This window comes from Oryctolagus cuniculus, chromosome 3 (genome assembly GCF_964237555.1).
Source record: "Oryctolagus cuniculus chromosome 3, mOryCun1.1, whole genome shotgun sequence".
NCBI lineage: Eukaryota > Metazoa > Chordata > Mammalia > Lagomorpha > Leporidae > Oryctolagus > Oryctolagus cuniculus.
Window position 1 is genome coordinate 141,794,426 of NC_091434.1, and position 27,107 is coordinate 141,821,532.

Consider the following 27,107-nt stretch of genomic DNA (forward strand, 5'->3'; position numbering starts at 1 on the left):
GCAGCAGGTGAAGGCTCAAATACTCGGGTCCCTGCCACTCACATGGGAGACCTGGATTGACTTCCAAGCTCCTGGCTTCAGTCTGGCTCAGCCTCATCTGTGGCAGGCATGTGGGGTAGTGAACCAGTAAATGAATGGCAGGCAGATGCCTCTTTGTCTGCCTCTGTCTCTCACATAGATAAAAGTAAATAATTAAAACACACACACACACTGTGAGTCTGTGGGACCGATGGTAAAGGCACACACAGTGAAAGGATGAGTCGCTTCAGACACTGTTGAAATATTACCAAATCTCTCTTCTCCCTTCGCTTTCCTACGTAAGAGCTCCACAGTGGTCCCACGCTTCTGCCTACACACACAGATGGTCAGTGCATGCTTATGGGACCCTTCTCAGAGCCAAAACCTGGAGCCACAGCGCCAGCCCCCACTCTGCTTTCTTTTGCTTCCCGCCCTGCATCCCCATGACCTCAAAAAACCCAAGGCCTTCCCCAGCTGTTCAGACCCGGCTTGCCCCTTCATGGATCCAAAAGAATCAAATGTAAGAAAAGGAGCAGCACACTGAGCTGCCGGCTGCCAAGAGCTGAGATGTCCCTGTCCACACCAGGCTATAATTACCAGGAGGTGATGCCAAAAACAACAAAAGAGCTGCAAGGAAACTGTGCGAAGTTTCCCCGGTGTTAACTACATGCATATTTTTCTCTTCTCCCCACCCACCTTCCTCTGCCTATTGTATTCCAAAATCTTCTGAAACCACCAGATTGTAGACAGACACTGCTGGCTGCAGCTTAGTGTGCAGAAGGAGGTGTGTGGGCTGCACCGAGACTGCACAGGGAGCCAACGCAACAGAAGAGCTCTTCTCAGAACCAGGAGGAAGTGAGACAGTCCTGGCCCCAGTTACCTAATGGCTTTCAGATTACAGATTCTGCGCATGAGTGTGTGTGTGTGTGTGTGTGTGTGTGTATGTATTTTTAAAAACTTGAGAGGGTGATTAAGAGGGTGATCTCTCATCCACTGGTTCAATCCCCCCAAACTCCTCCTACAGCCAAAGCTGGAGCCCCACTGAAGCCAAGAGTCAAGAACTCAATCTGGTTTTCCCACGTGGCTAGCAGAAACCTAAGTACCTGAGCCATTACCTGCTGCTTCCCAAAATTCATTAGCAGGAAGCAGGATCAGGTGCAACCCAGGCATCTCAAGCAGCACCAGACACCCATCCCTGCAAAGACAGCTCCCAGGCCCTGTAAAGACAGCTCAACCAGAACCCTACAGTTCAGACAGCGGGAGGGGCTGCAGCAAGTGCCAGCTCTGTACCGGTTCGGTTGAATACTGGAATTCTCTGCTTGCCCCAGCAGAGGGCATTGCTCAGAATTGCCCTCAGTATCTCACTCACCAACTCCTCCAGAGAATCAGGCAGGCCCCCACCCCACCTCCATCCGCCGCCCCGTCTTCCCAGGCCAGCTTGCAATTCCCTCTGGAGCCACCGCCACACTGGGGGGCAGCAGAGGCTCAGACAGGCAAGAGTGTGTGCCGCGCTCCCCCGCGCCCACTCACCCGCATCAGAGGCAAAGCGATCTCCTCCGTCACCAGGGTGATGCCAGGGATTTCCTACGGTGGAGACAAAACACGCACACATCTGCTCATTGCATCAACTGTCACGAGTCCACGGCTTCAGGAAGCGCTCTCTGCATAGACAGAAGCTGAGGGTGGCTTCCACTTTGCGAACCTCTGCTTAAAATAAACCTCAGGGGCTACAAATGACAGCAGACTCAACCTAGCTCGTCAAAGTCCCGGTTCTAACAGCTGACGGGTCTCTGAAGGGAGCAAACGCCTGCATTTCTACTTGAGAACAAATGAGGCAAATCGGATTTGCACCCCCCACCCCAGTGTAATAATAAAGGGCAACACTCCCTTAGTGGTCTTCTTTCTTCTCTGTCTGTTCTTTTATTTAAATAGGAACCACGCTGAATAGTGTTCTTGCACGATTTGATTGGAAACACTTTGTGTACCTACCGTTGAGGGACAAGAGGTCCTCATCAAGCCTTTCTACCGGGCCAGTGTTGTGGCACAGTTAACAGAGCCATGGTTCACTACGCCAGCATCCCCTCTCAGACCACTGGTTCAAGTCCCAGCTGCTCCACTTCCGATCCAGCACCCTGCTAATGTGCCTGGGAAGGCAGCAGATGGTGGGTTCCTGCTACCCACGTGGGAGACCAGGATGGAGTTCCTGGCTCCTGGCTTGTGCAGTCATTTGTGGAGTGAACCAGTGGACGGGAGGTGAACCTCCCTGTCACTCTGCCACTCAGGTAAATAAGCCAATCTTTAAAAAATAAATACATTTCCACGGCACTATCTCCATGGCATCTGAGAGGCAAGAAGCCCATACCAGCATCAAGCCTAAAGGGCAATGTGGTGCTAACTAGTGAGCATTCAAACAGAAATTGAATAAAATGCTCAACTGCCCAAACTGCCCTTAATTCAATGTTAGTCTGAAAATGTGCTCTCGGGGTTAATGCCATAATTAACCTCTCCCCAGGTCAATTCAGCTTTCATTTCTCCAAGAAACAAAGATGGTGAATAATGGAGATGGTGCCGTGTAGAAAAACAAATCAGTATTTGTTTGGAACTTAAATGACCTGGGTTTAGGGACACAATGATAGAGAACTTTCCAGAAAATTCAAGCCACTGAGTCTCCCATTCTGCAACACAGGGTACCTCAAAACAGCATTCAGTCACACTACAGTTTTAGGTTATGAATAGTATTTTAAAATAGCTACAAATTGGGAGCAGACATTTAGGTTAGCAGTTAAGACTCCTGAATCTCCTATCCAAGTATCTGGATTTGATTTCTGGCTCCAGCTTCCTAGCAATGCAGACCCTGGGAGGCAGCAATGATCGCTCAAGCCATCAGGTTCCTGTTCCCTGTGTGGAAGACCTTGATTGAATTCCCAGCTCCTGGCTCCAGCTCCACCCAGCTCCAGGAAATGTGGGCATCTGGGGAATGAACCAGGGGACAGGAGCTTGCTTTCTCTGTTTCTCTGCCTCTCAAATAACTTTTTAGAACATGTTTTCAAATAAATAGAATAATTGTTTGCAAAGTAGAATTCAGGACTACGTAAGTATAAGAGTAGCATATTTTCTATCTTAAATAACCCAAGTCAGTTGTCTCCATATGAAAGTGTGACACTCATGTTGCCTACTGTGCCAAGTTTTTAATCTGATAGCATTAAGAACATTTGCAGGGGCCGGCACTGTGGCACAGTGGGTTAAAGCTCTGACCTAAATCGCCAGCATCCCATATGGGCACTGGTTCTAGTCCCAGCTGCTCCTCTTCTGATCCAGCTCTCTGCTATGGCCTGGGATAGCAGAAGATGGGCCCCTGCACCCCCAGGGGAGACCCGGAAGAGGCTCCTGGCTCCTGTCTTCAGATTGGTGCAGCTCTGGCCGTTGTGGCCATCTGGGGAGTGAACCAGTGGATGGAAGACCTCTCTCTCTGTAACTCTTTCAAATAAATAAAAAACATCTTAAATTAAAGAACATTTGCAGATTAAAATATAGGGAAAGGAAATGATTACATTACTGCTAAAGATCTTCATAGACTCAGAGAATTTCAGGATAAGGAGAGACCCATAAGGTAACCTGCTCCAACCACAAGAAGTTTAAAGTAGCATGGTAAACTCCAACAGAAGCTCAGTACACAGAGGTTATAAATGTGGGTTTCTTGACGCTGTACTGTGGGACTTCCTGATGTCTCTCGGTCAGCACTCACCAGGGCTCCTCTGCCCTCAGAGTCTTGAGAAATGACAAAGTCAAGCACTGCATGTCAGGCTGATATTCTCACTCAGCAGCGCTAACGCACGCGCCACCATTTAACACGACCCTGGGAACCAGGGGTGTGGGCCCTGCCTGGACACTTTGACCACAGGACACAACAGCAGGTGGTGAGGGGAGGGAGCCGAGATGTGCATTTCCTGCAGTGTCACCTGCAGACTTCCTGCCACTAAACCACAGAGGCTGCATGTCTATCCTCAAACCCTGATGAGGAGAAGCTCAGGTCTTCCCCCTTAAAATTCTATAACAAGGCATGAAAAATCTAACAACTAAGTGCAGAAGATGAGAAGGGCCTTTAGGAAGACCAAGCATGGTGCATACCAGAAGCTTAGAAATCAACTCACACACTTGATACGTTAGGGCTGTATTTAGATATGATTTAAATACAAAATGGGAAGTAGCACAATTTAACCTAGGATGTATTTCCCTATGTCTGTGTTGGCTAAATTAAATCAACTTCTCTAAAATGCCTTTTTGATACAAAGCTCTGTCTCCACCACACTAAGCTTCCATTCCGACATCTCAACCTCAAAGGAGAGGAAGCAGAACCATTTCAGACACAGCCTACACGTGGTTCCCACTTGCTGGTCCACCACATCTAGTTGACTGCACCATGTTCGAGAGAAAGCAGAGTTTAGGCTGGGTACTTCATTGAAAAGGAGGGTCAGGCCTGCGCAGTGGGTCAAGCTACTGCTTTTAATGCCAGCATCCCAGACTGGGGCGCCGGTTCAAGGCCCACCTGCTCAGGTTCCCATCCAGCTCCCTTCTAGCAAGCTTGGGAAAGCAGCACATGATGGTCCAAGTGCTTGGGCCCTTGAACCCATGCGGGGGACCCAGACGGAGTTCCTGGCTCCTGGCTTCAGTCTGCTAGCCCAGCCCTGGCTGTTACAGGCATCTGGGGAGTGAACCAGTGGATGGGAGATTGTGTCACTCTGCTTTCCAAATAAGTACTACAAGGACAGAGTCCAGCCTGACAAGAAGAAAAGGTCGAACAGAGCGAGCTTGCCTAAGATTGCTGGATTTTCCTGCTCTTGGAGCACTCCAGTTGCTACAGGTTTTCTTTATGATGCTGGGAAACAGAAGCACAAAGGCCGCAATCTGCAGCAGGGGTCCAACCCTACCTCATCGATAAAAACCAGGGTGACATTTAATACACTCTAGTCACTTCAAATCTTAATATACCGTTTTATAAAGTTATACGATAGGAGTTTGGTTCTACCTGGTGGTGGGAGACTGCAAGTGCCCTACACCTTCTCCTTCAATGTCATGTTAGTATAGGAACGCTTTGGCCAACAGTAGGAATTCATTATTGCACGGTTGCCAGAGAATTCCAAGCTTGCAAGCTTGGTTACTGTACCAGGGATGTCCTCCAACAGACCAGCACTGTGGATGGATTTTCACTGCATAGGAACATGAAGTGTTAACTTACTGTATTCCATGTGAGCACTGAGGAATACGGCAATAGTCTGTCCATATTACTTGTCTCTGGATAAATGCTCCAATATGAAGAAGCTAGATTATTCAAAGAGGGAAATACCACATGGTTTAATAGGAACAATAAAGTAGCTGACATTTGCAATTCAACCAAATCAAGCAAACCAATCAAAGTTTTCACTGCCTTATCCTCAAGAGGTTAGCCATTATGATTTTATCTACTGACTAAACGGCTCAGGTTCTGCTTTTTACAATGAGAATTTCAACAATTCAGAATTTGCCACTGTATCTAATCAAACGACATGACACCAGTTCATACAAGATCCAGCCAACACAGTACTGGGCTGAGAAAATTAAATCCTGCCCTCCCCACCCCCACCCCGTAAAAAAAAAATCTAATAAAGTTGCAGAATCAAAGTCCTATCTTACATCTTATCAGTCTCTGAGCAGCCACAGTTTCTCACAAAACCACAAGAGAATGAGATCTAATTAGCTGTTGACTGCAATTTTTTTTTAACAAAAAAGTGCTCATAAGCGGCATTCTAACAGCTTATGACACTCGTTACCCATGTACTGCTGTCCCCCTTGCAAAGGGGTCAAGTGTTCCACTCAACACACGCCATCAGCGGCACTTACCAATTATAAATTCCTGAATGAGGTCAAAGGAATGGCAGGCAGGAACGGTCTCCGAAATCCACTGGATAATCTTTAAAAAGTAAGAGGACAGAACTCTGTTGGTATGTAAATCTGCACTCCAGCTCAGAGAAGTACAACTATATTGGAATTTTTTTTTTTAATTCTCTATCTTGGGATTGCCTAAGAATACACTCACTTCCAGGCTGTCTTCAAATTGCATATAGTATGATAATAAATGAGATCCTCGTTCACACATCTTTTTAGTACACGTCCCTGGTCTGAGGTTCAAACAAGCCTGCTTGCACCCAACCTCCGTTTGCTTTTGCTAGAATAGATCGAGTGATAGCAGAGCACCAAGGGGAAGAGCTGAGGGGTGTAAAGGGAAAGGAAGCAAAACAGAAAGCCCTCGGCTGAGGTTCGTGTTGCAGCTCGGGCACCCAAGAGAACAGTCACTCTGCCTAGCTCTGTGAGCAGCACTGTACTGCCTGCCCAAGCAGGGACGACCCGTTACCACATGTCAATCATTCTCCACATCCCCAAACCCACTGGAGGGAGTGGGCAACAAATCTCCTCCTTTCTTACCTTGGAACTGGAGGATGTTCTAAGCTTTGCCATAGGGCACTCACATTTCTGCTTCTACCAACAGAATCTCCGATTCCAAACCTAGTTGTTGGTTGTGCTCATTTTCACGATTCGATCACTTAATAACATTTACTAGAGACAGGTGAACTACAGATGAAAAAAGAGTGTTGTGTTGTCGATACAATGAAAGCTGAACATTTTGGGAAGACGCAAAAAAAGCATGTCTCTGGAACATTAGAAATCTAGGCAGAGGCGAGACTATTTTAAAAGACGGTGTGAAAAGTACCCAATTTACCCAGGTTGTTTTGGAAAGGTCTTTTAAATTATCGACCTCTTTAGAAATAAAATTTTAAAGGTAACAGGAAGTCAGAGGTAACGCATTACTCTGGTTTTGTGCAAGAAAAATTACTTTGATCTCTAATTAGCTGATGCACACACACCCAAAAAAAAAAAAAAAAAAAGCCTTACTCTACATCAAAAGGTGAGTGCATAAATACACACTTGTATACTTGGGGTTAAAATAAAATGTCCAATGTATTCTTTTTTCCAAGTAACCTGCCACACATTGACCCCAACCAACTGACTTCAAGCCAAGATAGCTGTAAAAAATGCAATGTTAGAGAATGTCTCACAGTGCTCTGTAAACCATAATGTAAGCTCTCCTCGCTAGAAGTGTGCTGTCTGCCGCTAGATTTTAGTCCTTTCAACAATTCTACTCATGTACCAAATAGAGCCCAAGAGGAAAAGCAGACATTTGGGAAACTCATTATTTACTGAACACTTCCTTGGGATGTTACTGATGCAGCTCAACACTCATTCACATTCTGGAAAGTATAGTGCAAGTGTCTGCAGAGTACATATCTACAGGGGATAATTCCCTAAACCCCCAGGGGCTGTCTGAAACCACAGATAATCTTGAATCCTTAGCAACATTGCCTACAATTTTTTTTTCCTTTCCAATTCTTTTCTTTCCTAATTTAGTCAAGAACTTTACCTTTTTCACCAAAAGAAAGCACTATATAGCTCTCTCGGTTGCCAGCATCACTACTCTTGCCTTTTGGTGCCATCATTAAAATAAAGCTTACTGGGGATGGGCACTTGGTAGAGTGGTTAGGACACTGCTTGGAATGCCTGCATCCCATGTTACATTGCCTGCGTTTGAGTCCCAGCTCCACTGCCCATTCAAGCTTCCTGCTAATGGGAGGCAGCAGGTGAGGGCTTGAGTAGTTGGGTCCCACTCACACAGCAGATCAGAATTGAGGTCCTGGCTCCAGGCTTCAGCCTGGCCCAGCCTCAGCTGTTAAGAGCATTCAGGGAATGAACCAGCAGATGGAAGATCAACCAATACATACATACATACATACACACACACACACACACACACACACACACGTTGTTCTATCACTTGTTCACTCTCTCTTCCATCTCTCTTTCAAATAACTGAAATCGGGGCCAGTGCTGTGGCACATGTAGCACAGTGGATTAAAACCCCAGTCTGCAGTCCTGGCATCCCATATGGATGCTAGTTCAAGTCCTGGCTGCTCCACTTCCAATCTAGCTCTCTGCTATGGCCTGGGAAAGCAGTAGAAGATGGTCCCAGTGCTTGGGCCCCTATACCGACATGGGAACCTGAAAGAAGCTCCTGGCTCCTGGCTTTGGATTGGCCCAGCTCTGGCCATTGCAGCCATTTGAGGAGTGAACCAGCAAATAGAAGACCTTTCTCTTTCTCTCTCTCTCTCTCTCTCTCTCTGCCTCTGCCTCTCTGTAACTCTGCCATTCAAATAAATATTTAAAAAATAAAAATAGCAAGTCAAAAAATTTGCAGCAGGGGGTGGGGATTGCTGCTTGGCATCACAGCATAGCAGGAAAGGCCACCACCTACAATGCTGACATCCCATATAGCTACTGGTTTGTGTCCCAGATGCTCCACTTCCAATCCAGCTACCTGCTGACAGCCTGGAAAATGCAGTGGAAGATGGCTCACGTGTTTGGGCCCCTCCACCCCTGTGGGAGACCTAGAAGAAGCTCCTTACTCCTGGCTTCAGCCTGGCCCAGCCTTGGTCATTGCAACCATCTGAGGAGTAAACCAGTGGATGGAAGATCTCTCTCACTCTCTTTCATTCTAACTCAGTCTTTCAAATAAATAAATCATTTAAAAAAATTTTTAATAAAGGTTACTTACTTGAATTAAAATACTGAAATGACCACTTCAGTCAGTCTAACAACCGAGACAGCAACTAAGCAATTCCCAGGTGATCAGTACAAACAACAGGTATGTGCTTTACAAAGGGACAGTTCGTGACCATGAGCGACATTGAACGTGACAGCTCAAAATCTCACCACACTGCTCTGAATAGTGCACAGCTTAAAACTGATTAATTTTGTTTCTGGAATTTTCCATTGCCTATTTTTAGACTGTGGTTGACCGTGGTAACTGAAACCTTAGAAAGTGAAACCATGGGTAAGGGCAGACCTCTGTACTCAAAAGAACAGGCACCCTTAATCCAAGGGCTTGGAGAGATCCATTAAAAAATAAAAAGCCCCAAGTCAAGACAGAGACCAGAAGCCTCAATTAGCTGTTACCAAATAAAACAATTCATATTCAGCCATTAATAAACACATTTGGTATTATCTATTTGCCAATCTTTAAGCATGCTTTTATTTGAAAGGCAGAGAGGGAGCGAGAGAACGATAGAGACAGATCTCTCATCCACTGGTTCACTTCCGAAATCCCTGTAATGGCCAGGGCTGGGCCACGAGCCAGGAGCCAGGAGCTCAGTCTTGGCCTCCCGCCTGGTTGGACAGGGATCCAACGCTTGAATCCTCACCTGCTGCCTCCCAGGACGCATGTGAGCAGGAAAGTAAAATTGGGAGCAGAGCTCAGACTCCAACCCAGGCACTCAGCTATGGGCCGCTCATGTCGTACTTTCTACACCAAATGCCTGCCCCTATTTGACAGTGCTCAAACGTGAGCTGTACTCGCACCTTGCCTTCCAGGGACCTCAGGTCTCGGCCACACGAGAGTAAACAGTGCAACGCAGCCATCTTCTCACAGTCTTGGGAAGTGTTCCACAGGAACTGTAACAAATATGACTGGTTGAGGTGTACTCTGTAGAGCTTTCCAGAACACCAATCCAGTACCAGGGACCCCGACAGGCAGTGTAAAGGACTACGAGGTAGCATATCAACCACTTCGTCATTTCCTGACAAAACAAAACAAGTAGATAAAAAAAATCAGCAAATAAAAAACTCGCTGTCATCCAAACATAGATATTAATATCAAAGTAACCCCAGGAGAGAAAGCTTTCAGCCATACCTGTCAGAAACAGACTGTGGCAGGCCATGTCTGGGTGTTGAATATTAAGGAGATGGAAGAAATGACCAGGTAAATAAACAGCCACGTAGTAGTCTGCACAAGAGAAAGATTTGAGTCACCTACACATGACAAGAGCTGCACAGGTATAGATAAAGCCTTGAACATCACATCTTTGAACCTCTCAAAAAATCACGTTTTACCCATGTAATCCCAAGCAATCTGATGCCAGTACATCTCATCCTGCTGGCCGGATCCCACTTTATTTCTATCTGTGGCAAATTTTTTTCAGACATGTGGCCATGGTTACCTCAGATTATACCTACAGTTTTATTTCTAGGTAAATTGAAGCTCACTTAAATTGAAGCTCACTTAAAGTGAACTAAATGATTTAAGAGTAAGTGATAATAAAAATACCAAGCAATATAAATTATTCCTTAACCTGAATGGCTGAAATTAGCTTATCCTGAGAATCTTCAGTTTCTACCAGATTGGGAAAGCTTTAAGATTTACTTCCTGAGGCCACTACTGTGGCATAGCAGGTAAAGCCGCTGCCTGCAGTGCCAGCATCCCATTTGGGTGTCAGTTCGCGTCCCGGCTGCTCCACTTGCAAACCAGCTCTCTGCTATGGCCTGGGAAAGCAGTGGAAGATGGCCCAAGTCTTTGGGTCCCTGTACCCACGTGGAAGACCAGAAGAAGCTCCTGGCTCCTGGCTTCAGATCAGCCCAGCTCCGGCTGTTGTGGCCACTTGGGGAGTGAACCAGTGGATGGAAGATCTCTCTCTGCCTCTCTGCAACTCTGCCTTTCAAATAAATAATTTTTTTAAAAAAAGAAAGATTTACTTCCTTGTTTTCATGGACTCACTATCACTGTCATCTTTTTGTTTAGAGAACCTTTAAGTCGATGGCCATCAAAACCATCTACACAGGCACTGTGGCTCTTTGTGAACTGCTAGTTCCTCTCCTTGCATAGCTGTCTAGAATCCGTCCCTGCACTTGGTATTTTTATACCAAGAACATTTATATCCAGATGGAGACAAAGTGTAAAAGTAGATCCTGAAGAATCAGAGGGTGGAAGCTGCTCTTGACAATTTTTCTAGAATCTTAGAGACACAGAAATGCACACGGTAGCAGTGAATTTCATAGAGATGAAACGTTCAGATTATCATCGAGCTTGCTGGACTCCTTTTTGTGAAGAAGTTAAAAACATGTGTTGCTCACTGGTGGGCAGAGGAGATGGGAGATGGAAAGCTCTAACCTGAAGACTCAGAAGTGCCCTTCTGGGGGCTGGCACTGGGGCACAGTGGGCCAATGCACCACTGTGACATCCCATGAGTACCAGTTCAAGTCCCAGTTGCTCTGCTTCCAATCCACTTCCTTCCTGCTCACACGTTTGGGAAAGTAGCAGATGATGGTTCAAGTCCTTGTGCCCCTGCCACCCAACATGAGAGACCCATTTGGAGTTCCAGGCTCCTGGCTTCAGCCTGGCCCAACTCTGGCCATCGTGGCCATTTGGGGAGGAAACCAGTGGATGGGAGATCTCTCTACCTCTGCCTTTCAAATAAATAAAAGTAACCCTTAAGAAGAAAGAAGTGTCCTTCTGGTCCACAGGAAATTTCTGAGCATAGATGGGTGCAATAACCTTATTATTTTGGCAACAGGTGTATAGAAAAACACAAGCGATGACACAGTGCTGTGTAGTGGAAAGGGCTTGGGCATCAGATGGCTTAACTCCCAGTCAACACGGAATAAGTTAATGAGAGGGGGACCTGGAAATATACGAGGTTGTCTGGGTGGTCCACAATCCCTGGGGTAGAGGCATGGGGATTCCTACTGGCATTCGGTGGGTGGTCTCTGGGGAGGCCCAGGCTTTCCATGTGCAGCATGGTATTCCATGGAATTATCAGGAGTTCCTATGGTGAGCTGAGTGATGGCCTCCAAAGATATTCATGGGCTGACCTCCAGAGCCAGAAGTGATCAGGGTCTTGAGATGGGGACAGTGTCCTGGGTCACCCAGATGGACCCAATGTGATCAAAGAAGTCCTCTTAAGAGGGAAGCAGAAGGGTGCTCTGACTTCAGAAGAGGACTAATGACAAAAGCAATTGGAGTGGTATGGCCACAAGCTAAGCCACCCTAACCCCCAGGTGCTGCAGGATACCAGGGCCAAATTCTTCCCTCGGAGCCTTCCAAAGGGACCAGTCCCATGCCCGATTTGAGCTCCTCCAAACCACTTTCAGTCTTCTCATCTCCATACTGCTAAGAGTATGCTCATGGTGTTTTAAGCCCTAGGCTTGTGGTCATTTGCTACAAGACATTAACATAATGTCCCTTGTCAGAGATGCTGAAAAAAAACTGGTACACCCATCTCCCTGCTTTTAAGTCTCATTTCTATGATCTATAAAATGAAGATCACCAAGCAGTACTGTTGTACAGAGTAAGACACCTTAAGTAAAATATTGAACATACAATAGCTATTAGATAAGTAATAGCATTTTATTTATAAACTATTTCTTATACAGAGGTACTTGGAGTTTATGGAACATTTTCTGAAACCATTTGTCGGGCCGGTGTTGTGGTTCAGTGGGTTAGCTCACTGCTTGCAATGCTGGCATCCCATATCAGAATGTGAGTTCAAGACCAGGCTGCTCATCAACTTCTTGCTAATGTGCCTGGGGAGGCGGCAGATGATGGCTCAAGTACTTGGGTCCCTACCATCCACATGGAAGACCAGGATGGGATTCCAAACTCCTGGCTTTGGCTGGGTCCAGTCAAATCTGGTACTCAATCCCAGATGTTCCAAGTATTTGGGGAGTGAACCAACAGACGGAAGATGGAACTCTATCTCTTTCTCTCTGTTGCTCTGCTTTTCAAATACACAAATCTTTTTAAAACTGTTTGTTAATATTGCAATCAACATAAGCCACTTCTAACAAGATTAAAAGGCGGATAAATTACAATTAACAGCGAAGTTATATCACTCAAAAAAACCTAATATCACTACAAAAATTACCTCTAGAATAGTTTTAATCTTGGGGTCAAGTTTGTGCCTGAAAAATGAAATGTACACATCTGTAAAATATGTATACAAATATTACCAATATGTATCATGTATATATTTGTATACATAAATAATTCTTTTTCATCTAATTATTTATAAATATGAGAAAACTTCAAAAATGTCAGGGAAAATGGAATTAAAAGCTAATTATGTCTTGGTGAAAAATTTTTAAATCTCTGTATATAATGAGTCTTCAAAAAGGCCATGAAAATGTATATCATGAGAAAACTGCATTCTACAAAGGATAAAACTAAGGAAATATGAGGATAAGAAAAAGTCCAGTTCTTCACACTTCCATTTTTTGTTTTCTCCTAAACATCTTTACTATTATGGCTTTAGATTCCATAGAAGGTAGGAAAGTAAGAGGAAATTTAAATAACTTGACTCTGGGCTATCCCAGAGCCCCGGTGTGAGCCTGTTTCAGGATCACCTAAACTTCTCTGGCATGGGACTTCACTGTGAACGCACTGCTCAGTGTAGAAGACAGATTTTTTTTTTTTTTTTTTTTTTTTTTTTTTTTTTTTTGACAGGCAGAGTGGACAGTGAGAGAGAGAGACGGAGAGAAAGGTCTTCCTTTGCCATTGGTTCACCCTCCAATGGCTGCCGCGGTCGGCACGCTGCGGCCGGCTCACCGATCTGAAGGCAGGAGCCAGGTGCTTCTCCTGGTCTCCCATGGGGTGCAGGGCCCAAGCACCTGGGCCATCCTCCACTGCCTTCCCGGGCCACAGCAGAGAGCTGGCCTGGAAGAGGGGCAACCGGGACAGAATCCAGAGCCCCAACCGGGACTAGAACCCGGTGTGCCGGCGCTGCAAGGCAGAGGATTAGCCTAGTGAGCCACTGCGCTGGCAACATTATCTTCCTTAAAATCAGAGTTTACAATAGAGTGGGAAAACAAAGGATCTTACAATCAAGGCCCTGCTCAAAAAGACCCCCAAAAGGGGTTAAGGTGGTTAACCACCAAGCTGCCGCTTCCTGCCACAGGTGTTTGTATTGACAAAATCCACTGGGCTGAATTGGAGGACTCTCAGATTGCCTTCTTGCCTGAAGGTCTCCTGTTACTCAAATACCACACCCTGATGGGTGCAGAATTCTGGGACCAGAATAAAAAGTGACAATGCTTGGATCTTACTGTTTTCTCATAATGGCGTAGATCCTTTGTCATTTCATCTTGATTTTTTAGATTGGAAAGAAACTGAAAGAATTGATAGCCTATTTCACAAAGCTTTAGTTCATTTCTGCCCTCTCTACACAAGGAAGACCACAGATTAAATCATGCCTTCCCTTTCCCAAGTCATTCCCAGAACGGGGGAGGGAAGGAAGGATACCTTTGCCCTCATAAAATGCTAAGTTTTTCTTAGGGGAAGTTTCCCACATCACTCTCAAGATAGGATGCTGATACTACACTGTTGATAAGAATCAAGGCCAGGCCCAGACAACCTTACAGGCACCTCTTTTAACACAGGAAGCAGCAGAACCAGGCCTCCCCAGGGCCATTTCCCACAAGTTCTGAGATCATGTTGAAATTTGCCTTGTACTGAGCCCAGGGAGCATGAGGTATCTAACCCCATCCGCAGCATCAACCAAAATAAAAAACGAATTTTATGGCTTATCATTCTTGAATCTCGCTTTGCTCGGCTCCCTCACAAGGTACTCTCCTAAACCTTGATCATGAGAGAAGACAGGTGAGAGAATGGAGATGGAAAAAAGGGAGCAAAGGCTCAAGTGCACTCAACCTGAAGCCTTCCTTTTCAAGGTTTCACGCCATGTCCCACATGCAGGCAAGTAACAGTGCTATCACTTAGTCCTGTGCTAACCTGTCAGCACCCCACACCCCAGCTGGCATGGGGAAGCGGCTCTCAGCAGGGAGATCAAGTACACTCCTTCTGTATTGCCTTCATTAGAGACTCCTTCAGTATGTTCAGACCTAACACTCACCTGACCGCATTTACTCAATGAAAACAACTGACTCAAGCCGCTCCATAAACCATTAATGAGACTTGGAAGCTTTCCACAGTTACCAACAGGGAACAGGCAATTTCCCAAAGGCTCTTGTCCTCTGGGATTCAAGGCCAACACGGTAAATGATTTCTCATGGATTGTTAGGGCATCCCATTCACAGTCGTCATTTCTGTACTAACAAGCGACTGTTATGACTGCTACACAAAAATATCGGGAAACCCACACCTTAGACTTTCCTGCAAGTTGGGAGGGGGGTGTCCAGATAAAACCTCCCTCCAGGCTTCAAAAACCTCAGTGGTTGTCATCACAATCCAAGTCTCAAGGAAGCATGAGAAAGCGGGGTCCACAGAGAAGAGAAGAAAAATTGCAAACCCTGAGGCACAGCATGTCCTGGAACCACGGATCACCCACCAAGGTTGAGGAAAGTGATGCCCGTGGTCACAGGTGAGCCAGGACTCCCGAGAGCAGGCATGAAGGTCTTGCTGTGTCCTGTAGAGAGAGGAAACACAAAGCCAGAGAGAGGTGGCAGAGAAGCCAAGAGCTGGAGCTCCACCCAAGGCTTTGTCACACCCTCCACGCTCAGGAGCTGGTAATGTGAGCGTGCATCTTCAAGATTCCACTTCTAGATCCCCACTGCCCCCAAAAGCCAGCCTTGCAGGTAGTCATCTAAGTACAGGCACAAGCCGGGCGTGGCTCTGGGCTCATGGGTCATCTCAGACCGTGAGGGGGACCGTCCACACAGGGAAAGGTCTGCAGGAATCCACAGAGGGGCCACGAGGTGGAGGAGACCTGCTGGCTCCTTGGCCCCAGAGGCTCAGCCCCCAAAACTTCTCCGAGCCCCTGGCAAACCCCACTGTTAGAAAGGAAGGGGATTAGACATCGACGCAACTCTGGGTACTGGGAATCACTCTCCACTTCTCCAACGCAGAATCTTCAGAAATATTTTTACTGGTTTTAGTCATTACACTCATCATCAGAAACATACGCAAAGACTTTCTACTAACTCTCAAACCTACGCTCCTTCAGCAGCTGTGTCTGGTTCTGAGGTTACTTTTGGTTTCTCCATTATCAAGTCAGTTCTCTTGCTCTCTAACCCCTGGAGGTAATATCAGGCACACCTGCAGAATGACAAACTCTAGCCTAACAGTTGTGTGAGTATTGGAGAAAATTTCCATCTTTAAAAAATGTTAACCCTACCCACAGAGTGAACTACACAAATACTAATTTTAAGGAACTAAACAAGCAAAGCGAATGCTCCTTAGCGTGGTTCAGACTATTACAGGGCACGCTATGATCAACCACAGAACTAAGGTTGCGCATTTCACCCCTGCACCCAGCCTATTGCCATGTAAATATCTTTGACCACAGATGTGTAAAATGGAATAAATGTATCTGATGTCTAAAACCTGTGTTTAGGTCTGGGCTTCTGGAAGCTTTTAACTAAAACCTTCTGTCACTTCATAAACTACATCTACACTTACTTTCCAAGTAGTATTTACTAGAAAGAAGGCACACACATTTGGGGCAAACACCAACCCACTAGGATTGTTTCTCAAGCCTAGAAAAAGATACCAACAAGGATAAAAATACATGTAGGACATAAAAATAATTCTCTAAGTTAACATTCACCATTAGTGAATTTTATCAGGAAGCATTTTTTTAGATAGCCACAGAGATATAGAACGTATTGATAAAAATTGATTATAAGGTAATGAGACTTCAAATTTATCCACTTTGCTATTATTTGGAAAAAGTAATTATGCAAAAGTAAAAAAGAATAAATTAAAAATACCTTTATGAAAATAAAACACCGAATATGTGATTTGGTCCCAGGAGTCAAACGTGGGGCTGTAACATACACACAAACTTCCTAGAAGAAAAATGGTATTTAGTAGAACTTACAAGAATTTGTAATGAACAGTTCCTAAGCTACTTACCCTACTTGTACCCCCATAGGTATTCTGCCTCCTCTTCCTCAGAGATTATTTCAGATTTTAGAAGTGGCTGAGAAATTTTAAATCAATTTGGAAGCATGCATTTAATACACACCATAAACAATGCATTGTGGCAGGCTATTGAAGGCAGAAAAAAACAATAGAGGCACAGAATTTCTGTGAATTCAGTCTCCCGATAAATATATTAAAACACAAAAAAGAATAATTTTATCAAATAAAAATGGTATTACGTTAGATGTAAAACTACTATCACACAATTATAGTTACTTATTTAAAATTACAGATTTATTGATAAGTTATTAAAACAAAAATAATCATTACAAGAATTATAAAAGTCTCATGTATCACTTTGCTTTCATACAGTAATATATTAGCTGTCTTATCCAGTTCTTTTACATTCACTGATCATATGGAGAAGGAAATTGTTAGCAAACATAGAAAAGTAAAAAAGGAACTTCTCCAGCAATAAAAAGTAAAAATTAAGACAAAGCACCATATATTTCCTTGCAGATTAGCAGAGGTTTCTTAAAATGTTTTATTTCCTCATATGAGAGACACAGCAAACAAGACACAGAAAGAGCAAGAGTGACAGCGCCTGTCCAGTGCTTTACTCCTCCAGTGCTTGCCATGGCTGGGTCGGGGTCGGAGCAGGGAGCTGGGAAATCCTCAATCCAGGTCTCCTATGTGGGTGGCAGAGAACCAAGTATGTGGTGTCACCATTGCTTGCCAGGGTCTGCATTAGCAGGGAGCTGAAGTCAGCATCCAGAGGTGAGTATCGGACCCAGGCACTCTGATATGAGGAGGCAGGGGCGTCCCAACCAGAGGCCTACCCACCAGGCCAAACGCCCACCCTGCGATTTTATTTTTTTAATGATAATCAGTGCTGTCAAGGGAGCGAACAAATGGAAGTGCAAGAATGAACTAGAAAAACCTTTCTGGGGGGAAAAAAAAAAGAGTTTTGCAAAGGATTAAATATATTCAGGCCTGCTGACCCAGTAATTCTTTTAGGAATTCATTCTGAGAAAGGAACATGAAATGTCAACAAAATAAGGAATAGAAGATCATAACCTCCATTTAACAAAATCTCCCACACACTATCAGAGAACGGAGTTCCTTGCTTTCACTCCTTTTGAGGCAAGTTAAAGTGATACATAAAAATAGATACATGAGAATATATTTTAAAAAGTTTATGAAAACATGGAATTGATAAGCCAAAAATTCTGAAATCCATAGTTTTTTCCATACATGTACTTCTGATGACCTTCCTGAAAACCACTCATACCTAGCTGTATCTACTGAGACCCACACTTAGATTTGGTCAGCAGATATTTCCAAAAAAGCTGTGACTTAATTCCCCTTCCCACAGCACCGTGAACTTGAGTGCATCGGCTACAGCACCTTCCCACGGGACCCTCCTCAGTGACGTGATGCTCTGTACTTGCACAGTCCCATAGGGTAGCCACTTGCCAATTAAAAAGTGACTGGTATGACCAAGGGACTGCTTTATTTTAAACTGTCACCAGCTTAAATTTATTAGCTATATGTGGCTGGTGGCTCTTACATTTGACAACTAAGTTTCACTTTGATAGAACATCTCCATGTGGGGTCACAGATGTGCAGGCTCCATCTCCCATGCACTAAGTCTCTGAGGACAAGATCAAGGATCAGTTTTTTTTAAGATTTATGTATTTGAAAGGAAGAGTGATGCAGAGAAAGGGAGAAACACAGAGAGTGTGCAATCTTTCACTTGCTGGTTCACTCCCCAAATAGCTACAATGACCAGTTCTGGGCCAGGCCAAAGCCAGGAGCCTGGAACTCCATCCATGTCTGCCATGTTGATTTTAGGAGCCATCCTCTGTTTCCCAGGCACATTAGCAGGAAGCTGGATCAGAAATGGAGCAGCCATGACTCAAACCAGTGCTCACAGGGGATGTCAGTGTCATGGCAGTGGTTTAACCCACTGGGCCACAATACTAGCCCCAACATCCGTATTCTTTAAGCTCCGTAAGTGATTCTAATAGGCAACCAAGAGCTGAGAACCATTGGCTACAATCAGCAGGACTAGATATGAATCCTGACTTTTGGTTTACTTCCTAAGTATACTGCCTCAGGCCAAGTCAGCTAGATTGTCTAAGCCAAGTTTCCTGATCTGTAAATGAAGAAGCTAAGGAACCTCCTTCCTAAGGTTCTTGTGTGAGAATTAAATAAGAGAATGTGTATACAGCTCTGGCAAAGTATTTACCTCCAGCTAGAAAGGCTAGCTGCTATTCTTCTTCCAGGATAACTCTGCGGCTGCTTACAAGTTGGAGGAGGTCATAGTTTGAAAAAACAAAGCAGGTTCTTAACGAAGCATCCAGAGACATTTCAGAAATAGTCATCAGTGATGAAGGGAACATCTCCGTGTTGACCAGTCATTGGAAAACCAAACAGGCAGTGAAAACCATTATAGACAAAGTTTTCCAAGGGAAATTCTCTCACTGGAACAATTATTACAAGGCCCGATAAAATGCTAAAACATAAGCCTAATTCTGGGAACTTTGCAAGGATTAACTCTTGAAATTGTATGAACAGGAAAGAGCATTTACACATTTTCCCACCCAGGGCCTCTCAGCAGGTAGTGCACAAGAAAGATGACAGCCACTGACTCAGAGCATACAAGACTGCTCCAGGGGTGAACACTGTGGTACAGCTGGTTAAGCTAACACCTGCGACACTAGAATCCCGCATGCACACCGGTTCCAGTCCCAGCTGCTCCACTTCCAATCCAGCTCCTGCTAATGCACCTGGGAAAGCAGCAGAAGACGGCCCAAGTGTTTGGGTCCCTGCACCCATGTGGGAGACCTAGATGAAAGTCCTGGCTTCTGGCTTTGGCTTGGGCCAGCCCCTGCCATGTGGTCATTTAGTGGATGAACAAGCAGAGAAATCTTTCTCTCTCCTTCTCTCTAACCCTCTGTATCTGGACTCTGCCTTTCAACTAAATCAATAAAAGACAAGACTGCTCCAGCTGCAGATTCAGAGTCACCTCTCAGAAACAGAAGGATTAAGAATATTTTCCTTCCTGTCAGCACCTACAGAGTCTCCAACTGGTTTACTCTCCTATGATAAGTATTAGGAAAACCCATATGAATTTAGAATCTTAAATTCTACACAAGTGGCCTGACCACAGGTGCAACCTCTTTGCTCACCGTCAGCTCTAAGGAGCACACCCATCGTCTGGAGTGTAACCTCTCATTCCTTGGAAGCAGCCAATTCATTTCGGAGGCTGCAGAGTTTCAGGGTACAAAGATGCTTCCAGAAACGTCACATGTAATTTCTGTGACTCTCAATGACCAAGGCACAGCAAATGAACAGCAGGTATCAGGACATCCTCGTGATCCACGTATGCGGCTGAAATCAAGTGTGCGTGAGGCCCTGAGTCTATTGGCATTGCCTGAGTGAACCGTATTTTCTGGTCCCCATCCCACTATTGTAGAGGGAGCCACATTAGGATTAAGCTATTTTTCTCCTTTCCCAATCCTACTTCGCCACAGTACATTTTCTTTTATTTTTAATTTTTGTGGTTAAAATAAAGTTTTGAAAAGTAACTTGAAAAACATATGCATTCATGACTTTTAAAGTCAAAAACCAAAAGGCTGCTTCTCCAGTTTGGGAAATCTGGGCGTATCTCATGTGAAACTGGCTTAATGTTTGTCCATTTCAAAGCTATCAAACTCATAGCTCATTTTCTACTCTCCCAGACGTCGATGAGAAGAGAAAAAAAACAGACTCTTTCACATCCCATGCCAGACAAACCTAGCATTTCATGAAATAAGAAATATCACAGACGGGGGACAGTTATGAGGTGTAGCAGGTCGGGCCACCAGCTGCTAAGTCTGCATCCTCTATGGGAACCAGTTTGTATCCTGGCCTCTCCACTTCTGATCCAGCTCTCTTTTCAGCTCCCTGCTAATGGCCTGGGAAAACAGAGAAAGACGGTCTAAGAACTTGGGCCCCTGCACCCATATGGGGGACCTGGAAGAAGCTCCTGGCTTCGGCCTGGCCCAGCCCCAGCTATTGCAGCCATCTAGGGAGTGAACCAGCAGATGAAAGATCTCTGTGTCTCTTTCCCTCCCTCCAACTCTCACTTTCAAATAAATAATAAAAATCTAACCAAAAGAAAAGAAAGGTCGCAGACAGCCAATTTATAAGCTATCGCTGCTACTGCTCGTGAGAAACTCTTGCGGGAACAAAACAAAAGAGATTACAAAAGCACATAGAATTAAAGCCTAAAATGAATGTTTACATCCAACAGATTGAAGGCAAAGAAGAAGGGCAGAACCTCTCACAGTACCACTAGGTAAGCTCTGGGTCCCACTGCATCCCACGGCCTAAGACAATTCACTCTGTGGAATATTCGTCTTTGCTATGTCTTACTTCTTTCCCGTTGGCACCAAGAAGATCCTTTAAGCATTCAAACGTACTGGAGCCCTGACCATCTTAAAAAATAATACTCCTGAAACCCCACTTTACTTCTGGCTGCCGTCTCCGGCCGGGATGCATGCTGCAGCAGGTTTTTCTACTCCATTATGCCACTGAGCCCAGCACAACCGAGAGTTCAGCTCCATCACCCACTCAGAGCTCCCAGCAGCCTCTGTGCTGCCAGGCCCAATGCACTGCCCCCACCCTCTGTGTCCAGTTAGCCGTGCCCTCCTGGGACTGCTGCATGCCACACTTCTTTGGGGTTTCCTCCCCTTTCCAGACATTAGTTTGTCTCTGTCCTTTGGGACATTCATATGTTTCCTGCTAATTTGTAAACATCTTCTCTCTTCACCCTATAGCCCTCCCATGGCTTCAAATGTCAGCTGTGTTCTGACACCTTCCACTTTTATTCACTGCCATCTTGACTCCTCTGCTATGCTCCAGATTAGCTGGTTAACATTCCCAGAACAAAACTCACAACGCTTCCTAAGCCCCACCCAAACTCCCGTATCAGTAAATGGCACCACTCTTGACCAATCTGCTTATACCAGAAACCCGAAAACCACTCTCTTCCAACTAATTTACACTGAGTTTCATCTCCAAGAACCATTTAAGGGGCCAATGCTGTGGCACAGCAGGTAAAGCCACCGCCTGTAGTGCCAGCATCCTGTATGGGCACCAGTTCAAGTCCTGGTTGCTCCACTTTCATCTAGCTCTCTGCTATGGCCTGGGAAGGCAGTGGAAGATGGCCCAGGCCATTGGGCCCCTGCACATACATGGAAGACCTGGAGGAAGCTCCTGGCTCCTGGCTTTGGATTGGCACAGCTCCGGCTGTTGTGGCCATGTGGGGAGCGAACCAGCAGATGGGAGATTTTCTCTCCCTCCCTGCCTCTCTATAACTCTGCCTTTCAAATAAAATCCTTTAAAAAAAAGATACATTTCAACCCATCCAGCCCTTTGCCTCGGCTGCCCATCCTGATTCAAGCCACCAGCATCTCAAATGTGGGCCGTGGCCTCCTTCCCGCTGCTCATCTCCCCACTTTTTCTCTTGCCTTTCCAATCCATTCTTCTAACCGCAGCCACCGTGATGTCTTAAAAATATCAATACCATCACACCACCGCCTGCCTCAAACACATCAGTGAAGAAACATCAGTGGCTCCTACAACGGATGTGTGGAAAGTTGCTGGGGAACAGTCACATGATGCCAAAATCTCCCAACAAATTATTGCATCAGTTAAAACACAGCTTTGTAAGGGAGGCACGCAGTGGTTACCATATAACCAAGCCATCAAACTTAGCATCACTAATGGTAGGACACCCCAACAGTGTTTGCCTCCTGATCTGACATAATGAACCACATTGTCTACGAAGGTTCTCAGCAGAAACACATAATTACCCTTATCTGTATGTTCCAGCCTAACTTGTGATCTACAGGAAACACTGAGGATAGACGGTCAAGTTAAACACCTCCACAAGGGAGCAGGTAGACAAATCCAGAATGCAGGACATTCCACAGGCAAATGGCCTGTACTCTTCAAAGACAGAAGTTGTTGGGGAAAAGGAAGGGAGATAGGGTGGGGGGAGAGATGGTTGTACATTCAAGCAGACAGCTTAAATCATGAGGATTGCATGAGTCCTGTTCATGAATCCTGGGAGGCAGCAGATGATGGCTCAAGTACCTGGTTCCCTGTCACCTGTGTGGGAGACCCAGATGGAGTTCTTGGCTCCAACCCTGGCTGTTGTGGACATTTGCGAAGTGAACCAGGGCATGGAAATTCTCTTTCAAATAAAATAATCTTTCTTTAAAACTGTATGTACTCAAATACATAATGCACATAAGTATATTACATTTTTTAAATAATTATAGAAATTTGGAAATGGAATAAAGGTTATTAAGGTAATTCATTTTTGCCAGTGATAATAGGACAGCAGTCATATAGAAGAGTGTCCTTAACTTAAGAAGATAAATGTTGAAATATTCAGTGGTAAAGTGTTCAGATGTCTGCAATTTACTTTTGAATTTAATAAAAAAAACTGTACCTATACATAGGGAGAATGATAATGCAAATATTGTAATTGATGCAATTACTTAAGTAGAGGCACACAGACGCTCATTGTATCCTTGAACTCTTTTGGTATGTTTGGGCTTCCTCAAAGTAAATTGTGGTAGTTGGGAAAACAGACCTTCCATGACTTCTCACCATTCTTAGGATAGAATCTAAAATCCTTCCATGATCCACAGGACCCTTCATAATCTGGCCCCTGCCTACCAGCTCTCTCACAATCCTCTCCCCCTCACTCATTATGCTTCAGCAATATTGGTCTTAGTTTATACATATCCTTCAAATCTCAACCGAAATACCACTTCTTTCCTTGAACCTCCCAGAACTGGAACAACTCATGTGTCAGAGGGGCGCCTGGGATGGACAGGAAAAATGGGATGGATTTTGAAGAAGAAAGTTGGGAAAGGGGTGATTTTTCAGAATAGGACAGAATGGGATGGAACGACTTGCAAGGAGGAGAGTGGACTGGCTGAACTAGGACATACTTGAAGATACCAGCATTTTCCAGGAAACCTCCATCATGTGCTTCTCAAGACTTCTTATAATTATCATTCATAATGTTTGTTATAATTCTATTTAAAACTATGTGTGCCCCTATGTAATGTCTAAAATCCATACCAAATAGCCTCCTTTATATAATACAGGTCAGTTTTGTTCATCATGGTATCCCCCCAAGACCTACCATACAGTAAGTGCTCAATGAATGTTGGCTGAATGCATGAACATTACATAGCTTGACTTTAAAAGAATACAACTTTAATTCAAGTACTATTCAGATAGTTAATGTCCACTCAATTTGGGACATTACAATTGAGCATTAGATTCAGTTATTAGAGTTGATTATTTAGATGATTAATAACCTAATAAGCAGATTTTTCTCTAGACTTATTGAATGTAGTCCTTGTCCTCACTCCAGGATTTTTTTAGTCTTCTCCATTTGCTTGATCTACAATTAATGAGTTTTATAAAGCTCTGATTGTTAGATCAGTAGGTTATATTATGACTTTTACAGCCAAGTACATGGATCTAGAATCCAAACACCGTAGTAACCCTAACTCAGACAGCAATCCCTTTACTGTTTGCTATTTGTTAAAAGATGGGGCAGGTGAGAAAACGTATATTCACTAAATATGAATATGTCCCCTCTAACAGAACATACAAAACATAAGCGTTGGAACATTAATTCTATTGCCTGCCTTCTTTCATATAGCCAGCATTTGTATAAAGTTATAGTGGAGAAGATAAATGGGTACACAGAAACCCACATGATCACCTATGTAAGAAGGCAGCTCTGTTGTACTGCATTTTCCTGACATGGCTAAACGATGACTAAGTCTTGAATAGAGGAATAATAGCTGGATAAATTGATAAATAGAACACAGGTTCTACCTGTATGATTGGTGAATACACACAGAGTCAGGTGCTTGGATAATTTCTCTTGGTCTTGATGATAATCATATCCAAAGTTGACAAGCCTAAGAAGGCAAAGGAAAAGACATTATTGAATGCTTTTTTTTATTTTTTATTTTATTTTATTTTTTTGACAGGCAGAGTGGACAGTGAGAGACAGAGACAGAGAGAAAGGTCTTCCTTTTGCCGAATGCATTTAAAGATAGATTCCATCAAGGACTGGAATTACAGTGCTGCAGGTTAAGCCAACACTGGCATCCTATGCTGGAGCACCAATATGAGACCCAGCTGCTCTGCTTTCAATCCAGCTCCCTGCTAATGCACCTGGGAAGGTAGAAAAACATGGCCCAAGTACTCGGGCCCCTGCTACCCATGTTAGAGACCAGGATGGCGTTCCTTACTCTTGGCTTTGGCCCGGCCCAGCCCTGGCTGTTGCAGCCATTTGAGGAAGGAATCAGTGGATGGAAGATCTCACTCTCTCTCCATCTTTCCCTGTCTTTCTGCCTTGCAAATAAATCTTTAAAAAATAAAAATACAGAGTTTCCTTTTATAGCATCTTAGGATTATCACTGCTATAATTTGGGAGACTTCTGTTTCTCCTGTGTAGCAAAGGATTTATTTTTTCTAAAGTGCCTCATGTTTGTATCGCATGCAAAGTAGTCTATAGAAAGAAAAAGAAAACCTTGCCTTTGTGTAAAAGGAAAATAGAAAAAAAAAGTGAAGCAAGAGATCCAGCTGAGCCACAGTGGACTGTGTTGTCCTCTGATGCATGGAAGCAACAGAGAACAACACAGATCATGTTTGATCATGAATCTCTGACTTGCTAAGCTCAAGGGTTAAGTAAAATGGTGTAAGAATATTATTATTAAATAAATGGCTAAGAAAATCAACACAACTGGATTTACAAGGGAAATCTTGTGCTCAGGCTTACTAAAGCAGTCTACACTCCCAATAGAGAATAGAAAGATATAGATACACACACATGCAGTATCAGACTGTCCTATCTGCAGATCAGGAATTAGGATTCAATACAAACATGTCACCCATGAGTATCTATAAAAACAATTTGCTAATAATTAACGAATAAAAATAACTTACTTAAAGCCTGAGTCACTTAATGATATGTCCAAGGGTGCTTCAAACTGTCAAAAGAAATCAGGAGAAAATGAGCTATAAAAATGCCATCAATGAAGTGATCAAGGTTCTGAAAACCAGGGCAAGCCTGGCTGTGCTGTGCTTGCCCACCATGAAGAGCCCCCTTACCCACCACTGTCTTCAGAGGGTACACTCCGAGTCCACCACAAAGACAGCGCCTTGGGAATACACCGGGGTTACAGACAAGCACAAGTTTGGCACAGAATTGTTTCTTAAAGGGATAAAGCTGGGCCAACTTGGCCTTAGAGGCAAGCATCCTCACTGAGTTGTATGATAGTCAAGTAGAAGCAGTAGCCATTTATAACACAGATGACCACATAAGCAAGGAAGGACCGAATGTCTTTATGTCTTTAGAAGGAGAATGAGAGAGCCAAAAAAAAAAAAAAAAAAAAAAAAAACCAGGTAAATAAAGTTCTTATAATGGTGGGACATCAATCAATATTGGATTCCAATATTAGTCCTACTTGAGAACAATAATAATGCAAGTCTATCACAGATAAAGATGTTAGTGAGTCCTGACCACAAGGCTGACATTCCAAATAACTTAAGGAATAATGCTGGATTTTTACCAACTAAACTATCCCCTCTCTCATAGGCTTTTTCCTTATTCTCAAATGCACCATTCTTACAGGTCCCTTTGGGTCAAATAACGTGCAGCCACTTGAAGCCACCTGCTACCCTGTGTTAATCCCCACTCTTACACCCGTTTCTTTAAAGTGAGACATTCAGTACGTGGAGATTTTGCTATGTATGCTCCTCTAACCACCTATATGGATTGTGACTAAACAGTATTTTAAAATGCTAAAATACTGTTTATGATAGCAGGCATTTAGCCATCAAGACACCCACATACCCCTTCAGAGTGTCTGGTTTCAATTTCCTGCTCTGGCTCCTGGACTCCAGTTTCCTGATAATGCCGACCATGGGAGGAAGCAATGATGGCTCCAATATTTGGGCCCTGCCACCCACATGGGAGAGCTGGACTGAATTTTCAGCTCCCTGCTTTGGCCTGGCTCAGCCCCAGCTGTTACTGGTGTCTAAGAAGACCAGTGAATAGAAACGTGTTTCTCAAGTACAGTACTTTTGAATAGATAATGTTGTATATAATAGGAGCTGTCTTAAAACAAGGCAACATGGTACCAAATTTCTTCTAAACTTCTGAACTTACCATTAAATTAAAGTTCTCATTGGCATAAAATTGGATGCATTTTAAGATACTTTTTGATTTCTACAAGAGAAAAGAGAATGATGTATTACC

At 44.2% G+C, this 27,107-nt stretch overlaps 1 protein-coding gene across 8 annotated transcripts in view; it reads right to left on the reverse strand.

Moving 5' to 3' along the window:
• The window catches only part of GSAP (gamma-secretase activating protein), a 169,072-nt gene that overhangs the window by 30,368 nt on the left and 111,597 nt on the right, over nucleotides 1-27,107 (reverse strand). For 6 of the 8 annotated variants that reach the window (XR_007920492.2, XM_070071192.1, XM_051848866.2 and 3 more), the window contains 10 exons: nucleotides 27,018-27,077; nucleotides 25,793-25,836; nucleotides 24,674-24,759; nucleotides 16,600-16,677; nucleotides 15,219-15,296; nucleotides 9,794-9,886; nucleotides 9,463-9,680; nucleotides 5,896-5,965; nucleotides 5,255-5,337; nucleotides 1,549-1,602 (listed from right to left, as the gene is read on the reverse strand). Coding sequence is in view for 7 of the 8 variants with exons in the window: in XM_070071192.1 (XP_069927293.1) it covers nucleotides 1,549-1,602; nucleotides 5,255-5,337; nucleotides 5,896-5,965; nucleotides 9,463-9,680; nucleotides 9,794-9,886; nucleotides 15,219-15,296; nucleotides 16,600-16,677; nucleotides 24,674-24,759; nucleotides 25,793-25,836; nucleotides 27,018-27,077 (864 nt within the window). In the remaining variant the exon portion in view is untranslated. The remainder of the gene's footprint in view (nucleotides 1-1,548; nucleotides 1,603-5,254; nucleotides 5,338-5,895; nucleotides 5,966-9,462; nucleotides 9,681-9,793; nucleotides 9,887-15,218; nucleotides 15,297-16,599; nucleotides 16,678-24,673; nucleotides 24,760-25,792; nucleotides 25,837-27,017; nucleotides 27,078-27,107) is intronic. The other 2 variants (XM_051848869.2, XM_051848867.2) reach the window with 2 other exon arrangements.